The sequence below is a fragment of the Hemiscyllium ocellatum genome, chromosome 26 (genome assembly GCF_020745735.1).
Source record: "Hemiscyllium ocellatum isolate sHemOce1 chromosome 26, sHemOce1.pat.X.cur, whole genome shotgun sequence".
Classification (NCBI taxonomy): Eukaryota; Metazoa; Chordata; class Chondrichthyes; order Orectolobiformes; family Hemiscylliidae; genus Hemiscyllium; species Hemiscyllium ocellatum.
This window is the reverse complement of record NC_083426.1, coordinates 36,820,915-36,844,142: the sequence shown is the minus strand read 5'-3', so window position 1 is coordinate 36,844,142 and position 23,228 is coordinate 36,820,915. Positions and strand designations below refer to the sequence as shown.

Here is a 23,228-nt window from a genome sequence, read left to right as displayed (position 1 = left end):
AAGTGAGGGGGTAGGTGTGGGCACAAGTTTTGCATTTTTTGCAGTTGCAGGGGAAGGTGCTGGGAGTGGAGGTTGGGTTGATGGGGGGTGTGGATCTGACAAGGGAGTCACGGAGGGAGTGGTTTTCTGGAACGCTGACAGGGGTGGGGAAGGGAAATATATCCTTGGTGGGGTCTGTTTGGAGGTGGCGGAAATGACGAAGGATGATCCGATGTATCTGGAGGTTGGTGGGATGGTAGTGAGGACTAGTGGGGTTCTGTCCTGGTGGCGATTGGAGGGGCGGCGTTCAAGGGCGGAGGAGTGGGAAGTGGAGGAGATGCGGTGGAGAGCATTGTCAACCACATCTGAGGGGAAATTGCTGTCTTTGAAGAAGGAGGCCATCGGGGTTGTTTGGTGTTGGAATTGGGAGCAGATACACTGGCACCACCCCCCACCTTTTCCTCTGCTACATTGATTACTGTATCGGCACTACCTCGCGCTCCCACGAGGAGGTTGAACAGTTTACCCACTTTACTAACACCTTCCACCCCGACTTCAAATTTACCTGGACCGTCTCGGACTCCTCCCTCCCCTTCCTAGACGTCTCCATCTCTATCTCGGACGACCGACTCAACATGGACGTATACTATGAACCGATTGACTCCCACAGCTACCTAGATTATACCTCTTCCCATCCTGTCCCCTGTAAAAATGCCACCCCATATTCCCAATTCCTTCGCCTTCGCTGCATCTGCTCCCAGGAGGACCAATTCCAATACCGAACAACCCAGATGGCGTCCTTCTTCAAAGACCGCAATTTCCCCTCCGACGTGGTTGATGATGCTCTCCACCGCATCGCCTCCACTTCCCGCTCCTCCACCCTTGAACCCCGCCCCTCCAATCGCCACCAGGACAGAACCCCACGAGTCCTCACCTACCACCCCATCAACCTCCAGATATATCGAATCATCCTTCGTCATTTCCACCACCTCCAAACGGACCCCACCACCAAAGTTATATTTCCCTCCCCACCCTGATCAGCGTTCCGGAAAGACCACTCCCTCCGCGACTCCCTTGTCAGATCTACACCCCCCACCAACCCAACCTCACTCCCAGCACCTTCAACCTGCAACCGCAAAAAATGCAAAACCTGTGCCCACACCTCCCCCCTCACTTCCCTCCAAGGCCCCAAGGGATCCTTCAATATCCATCAGAAATTCACCTGCACCTCCACACACATCATTTACTGCATCCGCTGCACCCGATGTGGCCTCCTATACATTGGGGAGACAGGCCGCCTACTTGTGGAACATTTCAGAGAACACCTCTGGGACACCCGCACCAACCAACCTAGCCGCCCCATGACTGAACACTTTAAATTCCCCCTCCCACTCCGCCGAGGACATGCAGGTCCTTGGCCTCCTCCATCGCCAGACCATGGAACACGAAGCCTGGAGGAAGAGCAACTCATCTTCCGCCTAGGAACCCTCCAACCATAAGGGATGAACTCAGATTTCTCCAGCTTCCTCATTTCCCCTCTCCCCTCCTTTTCTCAGTCCCAACCCTCAGACTCAGCACCGCCGCCTTGACCTGCAATCTTCTTCGCCACTTCTCCGCCCTCACCCCCTCTCCAGCCTATCGCCCTCACCTATTGCATTCCCAACGCCCCTCCCCCAAGTCCCTCCTCCCTACCTTTTATCTTAGCCTGCTTCGCACACCCTCCTCATTCCTGAAGAAGGGATTATGCCCGAAACATCGATTCTCCTTCTCCTTTGATGCTGCCTGACCTGCTGCGCTTTTCCAGCACCACATCACCAAGCCCTCTATCTCCTTTCTTTATTCTGATTCATTGTTAATGTGGAAGTGCAGATGTTAGACTGGGGTGGGCAAAGTTAGAAGTCGCACAACACCAGGTTATAGTCCAACAGGTTTACTTGAAATTGCACAAATGTTTGGAGGGCAGCCCTTTCATCGGGGCAGTCAGATGCACCTGACAAACGGACTGCACTCTGAAAGCTTGTGTGATTTCAAATGAACCTGTTGGACTATAATCAGGTGTCATGCAACTTCTGACTCTGATTTATTGTTTGATATCCAACTTACCACAATGATGTCATCAGCAAACTTGTAGATGGCGTTTGGTCGAAATTTGGCTATACAATTGTGGTTGAAGATGGTTACAAACCCTTCAGCCTTGTCGTTTGTGTTAATATATTGGGCACATTTTTCTTGAGGATGGGGATATTTGTGATGTCACCTTTTCAAAAGTTTTAAAAAATTTACATGTGGGCGCCGTACGGATCATTGGCTGGCCAGCATTTGTTGCCTGTCAATAGTTGCTCTTGAGAACGTGGTAGTGAGCTGCCTTCTTGAACCGTTACATATACTGTATATACTGTAGGTTGACCCACAATGCCATTAAGGAATTCTAAGGTTTGTTGCTAAATTGTTTTAATTGATCTATTGTTTGTTCTGAGATTATGCTCCCTGTTTTTCCCTGTTTTAAAATACAGCAGCTGGGGAAATATCCCATCCATGGTCTGTTTATGCCCTGTTTCGACCTCTTGGTTTTTCTGCTTCATTAAAATAACTTTGGATATCATGGATCAATTTTTTTTGGTGCTTAAAGGTCAAACTGAGAGCTTTGACTGCTGCAGCGGCATTATGGTTGAGCTGAATGTCCGTGAATACATGTATATGGTCCATGCAATTTAAGCTTCATAATACAATGCATGTTAAAATATGTACAAATAATTCCAGTTACTGGATTCTAATGAAACAAAATAAATACAACCTCCAGTTAAAATTTTTGCTGTTTTTTTAAAGATTTTAGTTGATAATGTTAACATAAAAATAAGAATCAATGTAACCCTGTAGTTTATGGACATGGAACAGGATTTCCTTTAACTATGTGACGTGCTTTAGTTATGAATGAAGGTTCTTGCAGAACAAGTAAGTAATTTCAGCTTGGTAGATTTTGGACAACAAAATTGTGTTTGGTTTTAAAATACCTTAGAGCTGTTACAAGGGTTCAGAAACGATTTACGAGGATGCTGTCAGGGTTGGAGGATTTGAGCTATAGGGAGAGGCTGACTAGGCTAAGACTGTTTTCCCTGGAGCATTGGAGGCTGAGGGGAGACCTTTGGGAAGTTTATAAAATCATGAGGGGCATAGATAGGGTGAATGGCCAAGGTCTTTTCCCCAGGGTAGGGGAGTCCAAAACTAGAGGTTATAGCTTTAAGTTGAGAGGGATAAAATTTAAAAGGGGTCTAAGGGGCAACCTTTTCATGCAGAGGGTGGTATGTGTATGGAATGAGCTACCAGGGAAAGTGGTGGAAGAGGGTACAATTACAACATTTAAAAGGCATCTGGATGGGTGCAGGAATAGGAAAGGTTTAGAGGGAAATGGGACTAGACTATTTAGGATATCTGGTCAGCATGGGTGAATTGGACTCAAGGGCCTATTTCAGTGTTGCACATCTCTATGACTCTGTTTTGTTCATTGGTAGTATTTCTAATGCTCAAGTCATTGCAATAGAAAGGAAAGCATTTGATAGATTACCTAGTGTAGCAGCGTTTTCTTGATTTTTTTTGGTGTTTCTCTAACTTGGAGAAAGTGAGGACTGCGGATGCTGGAGATCAGAGCTGAAAAATGTGTTGCTGGAAAAGCACAGCAGGTCAGGCAGCATCCAAGGAGCAGGAGAATCGACGTTTCGGGCATAAGCCCTTCTTCAGGAATCCTGAAGAAGGGCTTATGCCCGAAATGTCGATTCTCCTGCACCTTGGATGCTGCCTGACCTGCTGCGCCTTTCCAGCAACACATTTTTCAGCTGTTTCTCTAACTTCATGATTTCACAATGTGTTCTTGAAGAAGTATGGGTAGGAGTAGGCCACTTGGCTCCACTTCATTCTATAAGATCATAGTTAAATTGCTACAGGCCACAACTCGTCTCATGTGCCAGCTCCTCAGCCCTCAACTCCTTGATATTTCAACAATCTATCTGTTCCCCCTTTTAAATGCTTTGTAATCTAATCTGTGCAACTCTGCGGTAGAGAATTCCAGACATTCATTACTATCTGGAAGATGAGCGTCCCTTTACACACTCCGAAAGTTCTCCTGCTAATGAAAACATCTTGTCAACATGTACCCTGTCAAAGTACCCTCAGAATCTTAAAAACCAAAAAAATTGTAGATGCTATAAATCAATAACAAAAACCGAAATTGTTGGACAAGCTCATCAGGGTTCTGCGGAAGGGTTATTCGACTCAAGACCTTAACTCCGATTTCTCTCCACAGATGCTGCCAGACCTGTTGAGCTTTTCCAGCAATTTTTGTATTTGTTTCTGATTTATAGCATCTGGGAGAAGAAATACTTTTGCATCTCAGTTGTAAATGAGCGTCCCTTTCCACTGTCCACGGATTCGCCTGCTAATGAAAACATCTTGTAAATTTTACATAAGATATTGTTACTGAATATCTGAACAGTTAGAAAGTTTTACAAGAGTGGAAGAGTTGAGAGAGATGGTGGTAAGGTTGAGCTGGTGTCGCCAATATACATGTGAGTACTAATATCGGGCAGGTATTGATTTATATTTTGCTTTGCCAAAGTTAGTTGAGCACAGTATGCAAAGTTGTTCCATGTAATTTCAGTTAAGCTTCTTGGTCTATTAAAACAGTCATTGTGACATGTTGATCAACACACTATTTGTAATATAAAGATATTGCACAAGTTTGGATTTCAGCATTTTTTGATGTGTTCCTGCATCTGCAGAACAGCTATTGCAAAATAATGTTTTTGATAACACTCTTACAACCAAGATTGCAGAGTGTTTATAAAGCACATTTTTGAAATGTCTAGGTTTGCTTAGAATTTGTATGCATTCATAATTCATCACTACCATCCTGAGTCGATAGAAATTTGTTTCTATCTTTCGTTAAATTTTTAGAATCCCATCTTCTTGATCATTAATTACCACCATGACCTAAATTAATACCCACATTTATTTCCTATTTTTGGAAAGGTTGGTAATGTTTTAAAGATTTAATCATGTCTGAAATCTGGTCATGAAGTCAAAGACTTATTATAGGTCCAATGTTTCATCACCATGTAGTTTGTCATCTTTGATCTCTGCTATAGTGTAATGTGATCAAAAGTAATGAGTTCGTAAACAAGTTGGTGACTGAATCCACTTGCATAATAATACACAAATGTTGAATCATCAATCTAGACAAGATACATAAGTTTGTGCTGCTTTAGCTAATATATATTGTTTACATAATTCTGTGCTAAATATTCGAGTATGCAATTTAAAATTGGAGGTCACGTAATATTTCCAAATTTTTAAATAATATAAATCTAACAGCACTGCCTTGTGAGGAAGATGGAAAGATGTTTTAGGAGCATTTGTGCAGACTTTGTTAAAGAACTTTGTGGTAGCTGTGAGGTTATCTACTTTTGTATAAGAAGCAGATGTGCAAAGTGGTTGTTAAATGGTATGAGTTGGAAAGTCTATACATACAAAGGCAACTTGACAAGTTTGTCAATGTGTCATAGGCAAGGTGCAACTAGCTATTGGGAAGGCTTATGAAAAATTAGCCTTTTATTACAAGAGGATTTGAGGATAGAAGTAGTGAAATATTGCTTGAATTGTATAAGAGCTTGGATACACTACTTGAAGTATTTTGCACAGTGTTGGTCGTCTTGTCTCAGGAAAGATATTATTTGCCAGAGGGAGTCTTAACAAAGGTTCACCAGACTTGCTCCCAGGATGGTAGAACTATGTACTAATGACTTATAAGAAAGAAGTGAAGACACTGTAGCCAATTTTGCAAATGCAACACAGAAAAGTAGGTAGTAAGAGGGATACAAACAGTCTACAGGGAGATTTTGATAGGTTAACTAAGTGAGTGAAAAGTTGTCAACTGGGGTATAATGTGGGGAAAAAGTGAAGTTTTTCACTCTAGCAGTGAGAACAAAGGTACAGAATATTATTTAAATGGAGAGAAATGGCAGAAAGCTGCAATACAAAGGGACTCTGCGTACTTGTGCTCAAAACACAGAAAGCTGTCACACTGTGTATTCAATACTTAGGAAGGCTAATGGAGTGTTGGCCCTTGCTTCAAGAGGAATACAAGAGCAGGGTAGTCTAACAGCACCGATGAGAGCAGATCTAGATTACAGAAAGTAGTTTTGGCACCCTTATTTAAGGAAAGAGTCAGAGTCATAGAGATGTACAGTGTGGAAATAGACCCTTCGCTCCAACCCGTCCATGCTGACCAGATATCCCAACCCAATCTAGTCCCAACTGCCAGCATTCGGCCCATATCCCTCCAAACGCATCCTATTCACATACCCATAAATGTTGCAATTGTACCAGCCTCCACCACTTCCTCTGGCTGCTCATTCCATACACGTACCAACCTCTGTGTGAAGACGTTGCCTCTTAGGTCTCTTTTATATCTTTCCCCTCTCACCCTAAACCTATGCCCTCTAGTTCTGGACTCCCTGACCACAGGGAAAAGACTTTGCCTATTTATCCATCCATGCCCCTCATAATTTTGTAAACCTCTATAAGGTCACCCCTCAACCTCCGACGCTCCAGGGAAAACAGCCCCAGCCTGTTTAGCCTCTCCCTATAGCTCGAATCCTCCAACCTTGGCAACATCCTTGTAAATCTTTTTTGAACCCTTTCAAGTTTCACAACATCTTTCCAATAGGAAGGAGACCAGAATTGCAGGCAATATTCCAACAGTGGCCTAACCAATGTCCTGTACAGCCGCAACATGACCTCCCAACTCCTGTACTCAATACTCTGACCAATAAAAGAAAGCAAACCAATCACCGCCTTCACTATCCTCTCTATCTGCAACTCCCCTTTCAAGGAACTGTGAACCTGCACTCCGAGGTTTCTTTGTTCAGCAGCACTCCCTAGGACCTTACCATTAAGTGTATAAGTCCTGCTAAGATTTGCTTTCCCAAAATGGAGCACCTCGTATTTATCTGAATTAAACTCCATCTGCCATTTTATCAATGAGCTACTAATCTCTAAGTGGTTGGTGATCCATCTAAATAACAGGTGGGGGAAGAAGAGTGTCCTTCCTGCTGTTGAACACAGTTCATTAGTCTGTGTTGAAGGGAGAGTCTGAAGTTCCAAAGCAGTGGTAGTGTGTCCAAGCATTGACAACCATGAGTCTTGTGGCACAGTGGTAGCATTGCTATCTCGGAGTTTGAAGCTCTGAGTTCGGGTCCCTCCTCCATCATGGGGCAGTTCACTACGATGACCTGTGGTATGGAGGAATTGACCTCTGAATAAAGGCGAAGCAGGTTGGAACTCTGCTCACTGTTGGTTAGGAGATTGTGAAGCAATCTAATTGAAACATGTAAGATTCTTCTGGAGCTTGATTGGGTAATTGCTGAGACAACGTTTCACTTCATGGGAGAGTCTCGGACCAGAGGCATAGTCTCAGAATAAAGAGGTGCCAATTCAAGACTGGGATGAGGAGGAATTTCTTCTGAGACTGGGTATCTTTGGAATTCCTTGTTGCACATGGCTGTTGAGGTTGAATCTTTGTAAATTTGTGGGCAGCACTGCTGCCTCAGCGCCCACCTCAGGCAACTGTCTGTGTGGAGTTTGCACATTTTCCCCATATCTGCGTGGGTTTCCTCTGGGTGCTCCGGTTTCCCCTTGCAGTCCAAAACTCTGCAGGTTAGGTGAATTGGCCATGCTAAATTGCCCATAGTGTTAGGTGAAGGGGTAAATGTACGGGAATGGGTCTGGGTGGGGTTGCTCTTCGGAGGGTCGGTGTGGACTTGTTGGGCCGAAGGGTCTATTTCCACGCTGTAGGAAATCTTAAAAAAAATAGATAATTTCTTGATCAGTAGGGGAATGGATGATTATGGGGGAAAGGCAGAAAAGTGACCATGAGGGATGTCAGATCAGCTGTGATCCCCTATTGAATGCTGGAACAGGCTTGAGGGGCCAAACAGCCAACTCATGTTCCTATTTCTTATGATCTTATAACAGATATTTTTTAACTAGCTTGTTTAGCTGTGTTATGACACAGATCTGGAAGAGGTGGAGATTGAACCCAGGTCTTCTGCTCAAAGATTCCACAAGAGCTTTAATTTCGTACAATGTTATCAAACCCAAATTAGTTTAAATTGTATTCATTGTTTGTGTAATTATTTGTGTCTTGTGATTGATTTACTCATTCTTTTGTGAGGTAAAAACTTTTGAAAGTATTGCACCAAATCCAGTCTTGATCATGTGTTGCTGGTTAAAGCACAGCAGGTCAGGCAGCATCCAAGGAATAGGAAATTCAACGTTTCGGGCACAAGCCCTTCATCAGGAATGAGGAGAAGGTGCCAGGCAGGCTAAGATAAAAGGTAGGGAGGAGGGACTTGGGGGAGGGGCGATGGAGATGTGATAGGTGGAAGGAGGTCAAGGTGAGGGTGATAGGCCGGAGTGGGGTGGGGCGGAGAGGTTAGGAAGAAGATTGCAGGTTAGGAGGGCGGTGCTGAGTTGAGGGAACCGACTGAGACAAGGTGGGGGAAGGGGAAATGAAGAAACTGGAGAAATCGGAGTTCAGATTTGGACTCAACCAGGACAACCTGAACTCAGATTTCTCCAGTTTCCTCATTTCCCCTCCCCCCACCTTGTCTCAGTCGGTTCCCTCAACTCAGCACCGCCCTCCTAACCTGCAATCTTCTTCCTAACCTCTCCGCCCCCACCCCACTCCGGCCTATCACCCTCACCTTGACCTCCTTCCACCTATCACATCTCCATCGCCCCTCCCCCAAGTCCCTCCTCCCTACCTTTTATCTTAGCCTGCCTGGCACCCTCTCCTCATTCCTAATGAAGGGCTTGTGCCCGAAACGTCGAATTTCCTATTCCTTGGATGCTGCCTTGACCTGCTGTGCTTTAACCAGCAACACATTTTCAACTGTGATCTCCAGCATCAGCAGACCTCATTTTTTACCCCCAGTCTTGATCGTTCCTACTTTTCCATAAGAATTATTGTCTTTAAATTCCTTCACCCCTCAGTGCAGTGCATTGACTTTGAAGCTAAATAATTATTTTGTCTTACAGGCTTGTATTGATGAAAACCTTGAAATGGTGAAGTTTCTCGTGGAGCACAGTGCAGATACCAATCAGCCAGATAATGAGGGCTGGACCCCACTGCATGCTGTGGCATCCTGTGGATATATCAATATAGCTGAGTAAGTCAAAGTTTTGTATAGTGTGGGTTCATAGTCATATGTGTATGAATTTGGGCATGGGGGAAACAAATGCAGCAGGTGTTTTTCTTTGGTTGTGAAGCACCTTTAAATTGAAGTTCTGCTGATATGCTATGTAGAACAGTTCACCATGCATCTGCAATGTAGCTTTTTAAATTTTGGACATTCCGTCTGATAGCCTTGCATTTACTAGTTTCTATGAAATGTTTCCTGAATAGAATAAACTCTATTCTAAAAAAAAGTAAGCTGCTATTTTGAAGATGTTTCCGAACTTGCGAATGGTGCTAGGGAACTTGAATAGTTGTTTCTTGCAGAAATTGCATGTTGCTGACTGGCACTGAAATATTCCCTTGAGAGGAGCTGTTAGGGCATGTCTGATAATCCATATATCTTTGTACTGATTATTAATGTATGTTAGGAGCTAGAGAAGCTCTGGTCATTTTGATTTTTTCCTGCCCAATTTTTTGTTTTTGGCATGATCATTTCGGAATATGAGTAGGCTATTCAGTTAGATCCCACGGATCTCTCTCTTAAGTCCCTTCTCTTCTCCTTGGTTTCATTAACCTTAATATTCTTACCCAGCAATAAGAACCTGTCTCTATTTTGAAACTTTCAATGGAGCTGGCCGCAACATCTCTTTAGATGAGAAATTGGTTTCAAAGGGCCAATAACAAAAAGATACAGATCTGTGATTGACAAAAGAAGTAGAATTAAATGAGGGAAAATTCATTGGCATTTTGAGTGGTTAGGATTTTAAATGTACTCCTTGATAGGCTGGCAGATACAATAGTAGCCTTCAAAAGGGAATACTTGAAAGAGATGAAGTTGTAAATTTGTGGGGAAAGTGCAGATTAGTCAGACTAAACAAGGTTGCTCTTTGAAGGAGGGAGTGTGGGCATTTTTGGGCCAAATGACTCCTGTTCTGTCCTAATTGTTGAATTTTAAAATTATTTTGCAGGACCTGGGTGGTTCTAGCCATGTGAGCACTATACATCCCTAACTTGCCCTTGAGAGAGTGATGGTGTGCTATCTTCTTGAACTGTGGCAGTCCATGTGGTGTAGGCACATGTGCAATGCTGTAAGGTAGAGAATTTCAAGATTTTGACCTCATGACGGTGCAGGAAAGCAGATTTCATCCCAAATCAATATGATGCATGACTTGGAGGCAATCTTGTGAGTTATGTTGTTCTCCTGTATCTGCCAGGTCTGGACAGTAAAAGATATGGGCTTGGGAAGGGCTGTTAATGGTTATAGACTGCTTATGTATGTGAAGAACCATGAATGATACTGAACAGTGGGAGGTATACTTTGGGAAGAATAATAGGAAGGCAGAATACTGGGTCAGTGGAAAGATTCTCGGTAGTGTGGATGTGCAGAGGGATCTTGGTGTCCATGTACATAAATCCCTGAAAGTTGCCATCCAGGTTGATAGTGCTGTTAAGGCATACAGTGTGTTAGTTTTTATTGGGTTTGAGTGATTGAGTACTGGAACCATGACATCATGCTGCAACAGTACAAAACTAGAACGTGGCTTCACATTGAGTATTATGTGCAGTTCTGGTCGCTCCATTACAGGAAAGATTTGGAAGCATTGGAAAAGGTGCAGAGGAGACTTATCAGGATGTTGCCTGATCTGAAGTGAAGGTCTTATGAGGAAAGGCTTAGGGACTTGGATCGGTTTTCATTGGAGAGAAGAATGCTAAGAGACATACACAATGATCAGAGGATTAGATTGGGTGGGCAGTGAGAGTCTTTTTCCTAGGATGATGACATCTTGTACGAGGGGCCATAGTTGCAAAGTAGTGGTGATAGATTTAAGACAAATGTTAGAGGCACGTTCTTCACTCAGAGTGGTAAGGGTGTGGAATGGCCTGCTTGTCAATGTAGTTAACTTAGCCACATTAGGGGCATTTAAACAGTCCTTGGATAAGCATATAGAGGATGATGGGATTAGATTAGTTCACAGGTCGGTGCAACATCAAGGGCCAAAGGGCCTGTTCTGCGCTGTAATTATTGTTTTATGTTCAATGTGAATGCCCCTACTTCTGACGGTTATCAGGAGAAGGTTATTGATGAAGCAGCGAAAGATGATTGAGCCAAGGATACTATCCTGAGGAGCACTTGCAGCAATGTCTTGACACTGACCTTCCAACAACTTAACCATCTTCCTTTGTGCTAATGATGACTCCAATCAAAGGAGATTTTTTTTTTCCCCCCATTATTTTCATTGACTTTAGTTTGGCTAGGGCTTCTTAATAGTACGCATCACTACGCGTAACCCCGCCCTCATGCCGACCTTCATCACCACGCTTAACCCCGCCCCCACACCGAGCTTCGTCACCACGTCTAACCCTGTCCCTACGTCGATCTCTGTCCCCGCCCCCACTCCCAGCTCCAGTCCCACACCAGGTCCTAGCTCCCAGCCTTGCCGGATCTTCACCATCCCTCCAGACCTCCCCCTCTCTGAGGATGAAAGATCAGTCCTCAGCAGAGGCCTCACCTTCATTCCCCTACGCCCTCGGATTAATGAGTTCAACACGCGGCGAGATGTTGAACAATTCTTCCGCCGCCTTCGCCTCCACGCCTACTTTTACAACCAAGACTCCTGCCCACCCTCTGACGACCCCTTCTCCTGCCTCCAACACACCCCATCCACCTGGACACCCTGTGCTGGCCTCTTACCCGCCCTCGATCTATTTATAGCCAACTGCCGCCGCGACATTAACCGACTCAACCTGTCCACCCCTCTCACCCACTCCAACCTCTCACCCTCAGAACGTGCAGCCCTCCACTCCCAACCTCACCATCAAACCGGCAGATAAGGGAGGCGCGGTAGTAGTTTGGCGCACCGACCTTTATACCGCTGCGGCCAAACGCCAGCTCACGGATGCCTCCTTTTATTGCCCCCTTGCCATGAAATGTGTGCTTTAACCAGCAACACATTTTCAGCTAGGGCTTCTTAATACCACAGTTAGTTGAATGCTGCTTTGATGTGAAGATAATCACCCATGTGTTGGAACTTGGTTCTTTGTTATGTTTGGAATGAGACTATGGTGAGGTCATGGTCCTGGTAGAAGCTAGATTAAGCTTTATTAAGTGTGTTACAGCAGTGTGAGTTCTATTTGATAGCACCGTCTTGATAGCAGCACCCTCGCATCACTTTGCTGTTGTTTGAATAGACTGATAGAGTAATTGGCTATATTGGATGTATTCTGCTTTGGGAACTTCTTCTGTGCTGTTGTTATCGGTTGTCTGTTTATTATTTTCATTAATTTAAGATTGGCTGTGTTTTCCTACATTAAATCTTCCAAAGCCTCTGCTCTCTTAGTTTTACTTCATTTGCTTAATGGTGACTTTTGCCATTATCTTTGCCTATTTGCTCTTTTGAAAAATTCCATTTCATTTTCAAGTTAGCCAGTATTGTCCACTTTAACTTTAGCGTTTAGTCTCCTGACTTTCCTCATTTGCGGGGTTGAACAGTGTCTCCATGCTATTTTGAACCCTTCAAGGAATATCTTTCAGTGTATAAAAGTGTGTTTCTTCTTGCCGGTAAATAATATTGAGCAGTTTTCACAAACTGTTCTTCCACATGCCTCCTCAATCCTCTTGTCTGTTGATTGTCTTGATTTTACAGATTCCTATGATCTTAATTGAAATTTCCAGATCTCTCCATCATTGAAACCACCTTCAAGAAACGTTGTTGTTTAATTTCTGATATTTTTCCATTGCTACTTAAAATTTAAATTCATAGTGCAATATCTGTGCATTACTTGTATGATTTTATACTAAAAGGGAAATATAAACTATGGCTGATGACAGATGATGGTTCTATCCCTTTCCCTGTTTCACACTCTTTAATTTTAATGCTTATTTCCCCTTCTCATCATGGTCTATTTAGTTACAGTTATTCTCTAAGCTGCATATCTGTCAACATTGATCGCCATAATAATTTGAGAACTTTAAGACCATTTGTAAACGTCTGATAAATTGTACAAGAGTCTTATTGCAGTTTGTTTAGCTGAGAAAAATCACAGTGACTGTGCATGGCCAAAATCAGTATAAAACACTTCATGGTACTGAACCTACTGTATTTTACATCAGACACAGCTGTGCACAGGCAACAATGATTCCCCTTTATTCATTGTTAAATATTTTGATCAGGAAAACAAATTACACAGCACAATTAATTATTTCCTCTAATTTTGTTTGTAGAAGTCTTGCTCACTCCTTAGCTGAGGAACCAGAATTAGTAGTGGTGAACGCTTGGAAATTTTTGAGTTTTAAGCTTTTTAAAATATGTGTTACTGATTTGGACCATTGAGTGTACAGGTTGCTATTTTAAAACTGCAGATGTCATCAAACTGGGAATAATTGAGAATAGGATAGTGATGGACTTTGAGTCAAACAAGTTAAATGAAATCTATCACGTAGGTATGAAATAATATATCTTGTAGGACAAATTAGGTAAGGTGATTTAATCAAAAGATGTGGGTTGTTAATTTCAAAGTCAGATTGAAATCCATGAAACAAATGATGAACCCCTTTTGGAAGGAAGTAGTTTGTATGTATGTTCTTTGATTTAAATCAACGAACTAAATTAGCTATGTTACGACACAAGGATAGGAAGCCAGACCAGATTAGACTCTGACACTAGATATCACAACAGTGAAATTAAAATAGTGAATGACCCTCGAAATTACCCAGTTGTTTTGAACTAAATTTTATGAATAACAGGTATGAGACACCAAGTTAATTGCTGAAACAGAAATAGACAATTTATTATTAATAGACAGCAAAATTTTTATTAACCTGCATGTATTGGACTAGGAGTGTAGTATTCCAAATATGCCAGTTGATCAAGAGGTCCGCATAATCAATGAAAAAACACACACAAAGTATTAGAAATGTAATGTAGGGGGTATACACATCAGTAACATTATATACAACAAAAAATCACTAAAATAATCAATTTACCTTAAATAAAACTTACAGGTCGAGAGCCTGCTTACTTGCTCCCTCAACTGACTACTTGGACTTAGTGTTAGATTACAATGATACAGTAAACTTCTGGTATTTGAGAAATATAATTTTTGACAGTTTATCGAGAGTGCTGGTTTACAAGGTGCCGGTTAAAGCAGAGTTTGATTTGGTAACTTCAGCAAAGTTAAACGACAAGGTAATCTAATTAATGTCTGTCATTTAAATGTAATCTTCTTTGTAACTCTGACTTATGTATACAAATGGACAGGCAGACACAGTTGAGGGATAAATAAGGGAAAGAAAAATGAGTTGTAGCTGGCTAGTTCACTTAAGTTGTTTCCAGGCTGCCCTGTACCTTTGGGGCTGGAGGTGGGGACTCTACGACTGTGCCACAAGAATCTAACAAAAGTTTTCTTTTTATGTTTGAAGTACTTAATAAGTGGCCTTCACCTGTGTAACTTTAAACGCTATAATACAATTAACATGCAAAAACAGAGAGACCTGGTAATCATAACATGCTTGTATAGGTATGTTATGACGCATGTCCAGGAATGAATTGTTGCTGACCCTGTGTTTGCATTAAACAGCAGAGCAGCTGTTGGCATCTTCCAGGGACAGGCCTGTCATCTTCATTTGGGTAATGTATAACAGAGTTCATACATTGCCAAACGAGGACAGGATACAGTATAAGAGGGGCTCCACCAAACTTCTGTCACCGGGGAATATGAAAGGCTTGACTGAAAGTATCCTTTTTAGAATTTGAGCTGTACTTTTTAAAAATGCATTTTAAAAAAACGGAAACCCATCCTAAACCTGCTACCAACATGTCTACATGCATTAACAGAAGCAGTTTGAGGTGGACATTTGACCTGCTCTTTGGCTTGAAATTAATTTAATAAAGCCGCATGAATCATAATTTTGATCTGTTTTAATTTTAAATGTTGGCAGTCTGGAGAGTCTGCCAATTAAACTAAGGAGAGAATAGCTGGACGGAACATGTTAATGTTTTTTTCAACACTGTTTGTGATGGAAGAGAAGAAGTGCCATTCTTTCTTTTTTCCCTTCCTCTATCTCTCTCTCCCTCCCACTCTCTTCCTCCCTCTCTCTATCCTGCTTTCTCCTCATCCGCATCCCCTGTCTCTCAGCCTTGTTTGACCCAAATCCTTGGAAAACTATTGCAAGGCTACAGGAAAAGGATGAGTGCAACTGTAAACATTTTCTGATTTTCTTGTTTTCTCCTGTGCTGTAGTTTTCTGTAAAGGATTTTTGGAATTGTCCGGACTGCTTCTGTTATGCAAATGTATTAAATATTGGACTTAATATTTATCATAAAATTCTGCAATCAGGAGGATGCAGTTCATGTAGTAAACTTTTTACAACATTTTACAGAGACCTTTTTATGAACATGTGGGATTATCTCCATTATCTGCCATAGTGCAGAAATCTCTGGATAAACAAGGACCTTGGCATTCTATTCATGTGTGTAACAATGTACAATTTATGGTGAAAATCGGTCAGGAGCTTGTCTCGTTTCCCGATCCTTTATCTGACCCTTTTTGAATTTCTACTATGTCACATATTTCGCATTTCCCCTCAGTCTTCAGCAGGATATTCCAGAGTTGGAGAAACTTGTATTCCATATGTTTGAAAGTTTAAATGTTAATCTAGTCTTTGTATTTAAAATAGTTTTCTGATTTTTGTACTTTCCAGTTCAGGTTGTGATTTCCAGCAGCATTAAATCTATCACCAGAACATAATCATTTTGTGCTATATTGGGTTAATTATTTTAGAGAAATTTTTCTCACCTTAATGAAAATGTCGTCACTTTAATTCTCTGGGTGTTTGCTTTTGTGAAGTGATTTGTTTGTTTTGTGACATATGCTGCTTGTCCATGTACTTTTCTATCAGATTAACTATGACATTCTGAGCTGACCTACTTTGGAAAAGCTGCTTTCACCCATGTAAGAGTTGAATTATAAAGATTTGGAGATGTTGATGTTGGACTGGGGTGTGCAAAGTTAAAAATCCACAACACCAGGTTATATTCCAACAGGTTTATTTGGAATCACTAGCTTTTGGAGCACTGGTCCTTCAGGTGGTTGTGGAGTATAAGATCGTAAGACACAGAACTTCTAGCAAAGGTTTACAGTGTGATGGAACTGAAATTATATTTTGAAAAAGACCTGGATTGTTTGTTCAGTCTCTCATCTTTTAGAATGAACATGTTGGATCCAGTTCTTTCATTTGTAAATTGCAGAACTTTTTTAAAGTTACATTCTCAAGTGAACTTCAAAAATTGGTGTCATGTCAGCCCAGATAATGCATTGAAGGTGTGAGGTGCCCTGTGTGATCTGTCTGTGCCACAATGTTCTGACTGATTTTCATCTCACACGGATTCATGCAGTTTTTGAGCAAAATAAAATGTAATTCAGCAAGCACAAATTTAGCCCACAAACTTGTCGGGGAGGGGGTGGGTCATGAGGGTCTGTGAGAGTGTGCGAATGTAAAGGGGTATAAGTCTGTGAGAGGGTTCGTGTGAGTGTGGAAGTGTTTTTGTGAGCGTATGAGAAGGGGGGTCTGCATGAGTGTATGGGTCTGCAGGGTCTGTATGTGTGTTTGTGGGAATGTCTCTGTCTGCGAGTGTGTGTCTTATGTATACTGCAGTGCGGACACCTATAGTTTGCCATGGACCCCAGGTCCCAGTTGAGGCCATCCCCATGGGTACTGAACTTGGCTACCCACGGGGATGGCCTCAACTAGGACCTTGATTCATGTCACACTACAGCTGACCCCGCTGCACTACACAGATGCATGGACACTCACAGGCACATGTACACAGACACTCTTACAGATACATACACATTCCCCTACAAGACCCGTACACTCACGCAGACCCTCTCTCATACGCAAGCTCTCTCTCATATGCCTACATATATACTCTCGCACACCCTCTCACAGACTTATATCTCTTTACACTCTCACTCACACACATACACGCACAAACCCCCACCCCCACCCCCCCAACCCCCAAACACAGACACATACAAGTGTGTGGGGTGAAGTTGTGCTTGCAGAATTACATTTAATTTTGCTCAAAAACTGCATGAATCCAAGACTACATAAATCTGTTTTTTAGATTAGAGTCAGTTTGAACATTGTGACACTGCCAGTCTCACACAGGACACCTTACAACCTTCAGTACATATCTGGGCCAACGTGATACCAATTGTTGAAGTTCATTTGAGAATGTAACTTTAAAAAGTTCTGTGATTTACAAATGAAAGAACTGAATCCAACATGTTCATTCTAAAAGACGAGAGACTTAACAAACAATCCAGGTCTTTTTCAATATATAATTTTAGTTCCATCACACTGTAAACTTTTGCTATAAATTCTGAGTCTTACGATCTTATATTCACAATCACCTGATGAAGAACCAGCCCTCTGAAAGCTAGTGCTTCCAAATAAACCTGTTGGACTATAACCTGGCATTGTGTGAATTATAAAGAAGAATATTTGCCATTTTGCAGATTTTGGTGGAAATAATTGTAATTGCTTGCTACCTTTCTTACCTTTGGTCGCACTCAATTACTTCTCCAAGTCAACACCATTCCATGTTTGAACAGAATATCAAAATTTGCTTCCAGCACAAAATTGATTTAATTTCTTATTTTTAATTATTTTAAGTCTGAACAGATGTATTTATTTTCATATCATGAGTCAAAGTAAATTGTATCTAGCTTCTATGAATTTTCCAACAAAGTATATTTTGTGACAAATAATATACATAATCCTTAGAATCCCAGAGAAGCCATTGCATTTCTCAGCTCAAGTCCTTGAACACAATGTTCTCTCTGATATGTAAGTATATATTTCCTGTAACCCCATGTTTGAATCTATCTAATCAGGGCATCTCCTGCAGCACTAATCAAAGTCCTGTGTGACCTGCAAACAATAGAAAAAATATTGCAGATGCTGAACAAAGCTGTAAAAATCTCAACAGGTCAGATAGCATTTGAGCAGAAAAACAGTTAATGTTTCAGGTCAAAGATGTTTCGTTAGAACTGTCTGGTGAGTGCTCACAAACGATCTTTTTATTACCTTAATCATAATACTTGTATCCCTCCTTGACCTCTGTGTAACCTATTAAATTATCAAGACCACCCCCACCGCAATTGCTCTCTCTTTGCTCTATCTCAGTGAGATTTCCATCACTTCGTTGTAGTTGACATTGTAGCCAAAGCATTGTCAGCAATGGCTTACCATTCCCTTTGTCTTGCTTATCACATCCCACAAGGGCCTCTTCTTTGACTTGCTCCTGTTGTTGAAATTCTCAAGATACTGGAACTGTCCCAGCACTGTTTAAGAAAGGAAGGAAAACCAGAATTACAGAGAATTACCTGCACATAAATGTTATTTTCTGTTCTAAAGGATATGATAACAGGATATTTAAAAGATACCAACAGTATTATAGAAAGTCAATATGGATTAGGAAAGGGAAATCATTTTTAACATAAATGGAGTTTTTTTTTGAAGACATGACTGAAATCCAATGTATGTGAATTTTCAAAAAGCTTTTGATAAACTTGCACATAAGAGGCTATTGTGGAAAATACAAGTACATGGGATTGTAGGTAATATACTGGCATGGATTGCAAATTGGTTGGCAAATAGGCAACAGTTAGGACTAAATGGAACGTTTTAAGTCAAGAAGGCAAAAACAGATGGGGTGTTGTAGAGGTCAGTGCTTTGGCCAGTTGCTACTCAATTTTTATCAGTAATTTTGTTGAGGGAATCGAATATTTCACTAGATGTGTGAGCATGGTCATGAGGACTTGGAGGCTGCAGAATGATTTAGACAAGTTGAGCAAATGGGCAAATATGTAGATGCAGTATAATGTGGATATATATATAAAGTTGTTTACTTTAGTCAGAAAAAAAAGGTGATAAATTGGGTAAGGCTGACATACAAAGGTACACTGATCATTAAAACCAAGCATGAAAGTGCACCTTGCAGTTAGGAAGGCAAATGGTATGTTGGCCTTCACTGCAAGAGGTTTGACTGCAGAAGCAAGGAAGACATTTCAGTTTTACAATATCTGTGAGACATTGTCTGAAGCATTATGTTCAGTTTTGGTCACCTTAACGAAGAAAGGATATACTTGCCACAGAAGGAGTGCAGTGAATGACCACTAGCATAATTTCTGTGATGGGTTTATCGTAGCGGAGACATTGGTTCGACTGGGCTTGTATTGAAAAGAATTAATGAGATTCTCATTGAAACATATAAAATTCTAATGCTCGGAGGATGTTTCCCCTGACCAGGGTGTCCAGAGCAAAGGGTCAAGCTCTCCAGTTACACAGTAGTCTATTTTGCACTGAGATGAGGAATTTCTTCATTCAAGATGGTGATCCTGTGGAATTCTCTACCACATGAGGCTATGGAGATGAAGTTACTGAATATATTTAAGACCGAAAAAGCTAAAGGTGTCAAAGTTATGGAGTGAATGTGGGAATATGACGTTGAGGTAGAGGATCAGCCGTGATCATCTTAAGTGGAACAAAATCTGATGGGAACATTGCCTACTTCTATTTTCCTTCCAAATAAAACTATGTGCTATAAAATTGGGACATTGCCTGTAAATATAGAATAAGCTGCTACAAATGTGCTGGTGCCAATCAGATTGACCTCTCCACCAATTCTGTAGACTCTTTGGGTAAGTAGTCTTTCACAGACAGAATGGGTTGAAAGGTTGTCTTCTCATAAAATCAAAGAACTGTTGTTGTAAATATTTTCTGCATGCTCTCAAAGAATCACATCATTCCTAAAGTACAATGCTTTGAATTAGCCACAATGCTTCAGTTGAGGCCAGATCAGTGTTGCATGCCTTTGGTTTTGAACTCAGTGCCACTAGTAATGAAATCCAGGCCTCTGTATGCCTTTTTAAATTTTTTTTAATATGTTCTGCAACCTATGTCTTGTTTTTCCTGCATTCCATTTGAATTATATCCTGTGTTTTGATATTGATTGTGTTCAACCTTCTGACTAAAATGATTAATTTAGTAATTTTCTGTTTTAAATTTCTTTTGCTATGTATCTACTCTTTCTGCACCCTGTCCATTTGAAGTCGTTCACTGTCCTCATTGCTCACTGTCAGAGTTTTCTATCCACTGCAAAATTTGAAATTGTGACCTGTGTACCCCTATACTGAATCATTAATATAGATCAAGGAAGGAAGTGATCCTACTTTTTAAGTCCTAGAGAACCCAGTGTCTGCTTCTTCAATCTGTAAAGCAAATATTCATACTCACTATTTACTGTTATTTGTCCAACTTCAAATGTGTGCTGCTGTGGTTTTATTTCACTCCTTGGGCTTTAACTTGCTGAGGTCTGTTATAGAACACAGAACATAGTATAGTACAGTACAGCACAGAACAGAACAGGCCCTTCAGCCCACGATGTTGTGCCGACCATTGATCCTCATGTATGCACTCTCAAATTTCTGTGACCATATGCATGTCCAGTAGTCTCTTAAATGTCCCATTGACCTCGCTTCCACAACTGCTGCTGGCAACGCATTCCATGCTCTCTCAACTCTGTGTAAAGAACCCGCCTCTGACATCCCCTCTATACTTTCCTCCAACTAGCTTAAAACTATGACCCCTCGTGTTAGTAATTTCTGCCCTGGAAAATAGTCTCTGGCTATTGACTTTATCTGTGCCTCTCATTATCTTGTATACTTCAATTAGGTCCCCTCTCGTCCTCCTTTTCTCCAATGAAAAAGGTCCGAGCTCAGTCAACCTCTCTTCATAAGATAAGCCCTCCAGTCCAGGCAGCATCCTGGTAAACCTCCTCTGAACCCTCTCCAAAGCATTTCCTACAATAGGGCGACCAGAATTGGATGCAGTATTCCAAGTGTAGTCTGACCAAAGTTATATAGAGCTGCAACAAGGTTTCACGACTCTTAAACTCAATCCCCCTGTTAAAGCCAAAACACCATATGCTTTCTTTACAACCGTGTCCACTTGGGTGGTCATTTTAAGGGATCTATGTACCTGCACACCAAGATCCCTCTGTTCCTCCACACTGCCAGAATCCTATCCTTAATCCTGTACTCAGCTTTCAAATTCGACCTTCCAAAATGCATCACCTCGCATTTATCCAGGTTGAACTCCATCTGCCACCTCTCAGCCCACCTCTGATTCCTGTCAATGTCCCGCTGCAGCCTACAATAGCCTTCTATACTGTCAACGACACCTCCAACCTTTGTGTCATCTGAAAACTTGCTGACCCATCCTTCAATTCCCTTATCCAACTCATTAATAAAAATAACAAACATTAGAGGCCCAAGGACAGAGCCCTGTGGAACACTACTCACCACAGACTTCCAGGCAGAATATTTTCTTTCTACTACCACTCACTGTCTTCTGTTGGCCAGCCAATTCTGTATCCAGACAGCTAGGTTCCCCTGTATCCCATTCCTCCTGACCTTCTGAATGAGCCTACCATGGGGAACCTTATCAAATGCCTTGCTGAAGTCTATATACACCACATCCACAGCTCGACCCTCATCAACTTTTCTAGTCACATCCTCAAAGAACTCGATAAGGTTTGTGAGGCACGACCTGCCCCTCACAAAGCCGTGTTGACTGCAGGTCATAAATTCTATCCCTCCGAATCCTTTCTAATACCTTGCAGACGACAGACGTGAGACTTACTGCTCTGTAATTGCTTGGGATTTCCCTATTTCCTTTCTTGAAGAGAGGAATTACATTTGCTTCTCTCCAGTCCTCAGGTATGACTCCAGTGGAGAGCGAGGATGCAAAGATCTTGGCAAGTGGCGAAGCAATTGCATTTCTCTTTTCCCAAAGCAGCTGAGGACAAACCTGGTCCGGGCCTGGCGACTTGTCAATGTTTGACAAAATTTTCAGCACATCAGCTTCCTGTACCTCTATCCATTCCAGCATGCACACCTGCTCTTCAAAGGTTTCATTCACTACCAAGTTCATTTATTTCGTAAAGCCAGAAGCAAAAAACCCTATAGTGCCTTTACCATGGAACAATTGCTCCCAATCCAAACTTCCTAACTCTTGTCTAATTGCATCATAGTTTCCTCTTCCCCAATTAAATATCCTCCCATTTTGCCTAATCCTCTCCTTCTCCATAGCTATGTCAAATGTGAGGCAGTTGTGGTCACGATCACCAAAATATCACAAGATCTGATATCTGCACCGGCTCGTTTCAGAGCACCAAGTCTCGAATGGCCTCTCCCCTCGTCGGCCTGTCAACGTACTGAGTTAGGAAACCCTCCTGAACACACCTTACAAAAACAGCTCCATTCAAATCTTCTGCTCAAAGGAGGTTCCAATCAATATTGAGAAAGTTAAAGTCACCCATTACAACAACCCTACTATGTCCACACTTTTCCAAAATCTGCCGACCTCTGCTTTCTTTCATCTCCCTGCTGCTATTGGGGGGGCCTGTAGTAAACCCCTAATGAGGTGACTGCTCCTTTGCTGTTCCTAATTTCCACCCATACTAATTCGGTAGGCACATCTTCCTCGACAATGGAAGCTTCTGTAGCTGTGATACCATCTCTGATTAGTAGTGCTACACCCCCTCCTCTTTTTCCCCCCTCCCTATTCTTTTTAAATGCTCTAAACCCTGGAACATCCAGCAACCATTCCTGCCCCTGAGAAACCCATGTCTCTGTTATGGCCACAACATCATAGCATCTGGCCACAACATCATAGCACCTTATTTGCTCAAGGCTGATCTACACCACATTAACTACATTACTTATCTTTCTGTGCTTCTCGAAACAATACTCAAATCAGTTTGATTGAATATAATTTGTCTTTAACATATCCATGCTGACTACCAGTAATTGATTAATGCTAATTGAAGTTAATTTTATCTACTGTTTGCATTTATAAAAGCATTTTAGTCACGAAGATTGATTTAACCCTACCTGCATTTGTTGGATTGATTCTTATGCTGTGTTCAAAAATGCATGTAGTAATTATAAT

The 23,228-nt window shown here is 41.7% G+C and overlaps 1 protein-coding gene across 3 annotated transcripts in view; it reads left to right on the top strand.

Moving 5' to 3' along the window:
- The window catches only part of LOC132828413 (protein phosphatase 1 regulatory subunit 12A-like), a 263,395-nt gene that overhangs the window by 57,669 nt on the left and 182,498 nt on the right, over positions 1 to 23,228 (top strand). For all 3 annotated transcript variants that reach the window (XM_060845496.1, XM_060845497.1, XM_060845498.1), the window contains exon 2: positions 9,070 to 9,200. In XM_060845496.1, coding sequence (XP_060701479.1) covers positions 9,070 to 9,200 — 131 coding nt within the window. The remainder of the gene's footprint in view (positions 1 to 9,069; positions 9,201 to 23,228) is intronic.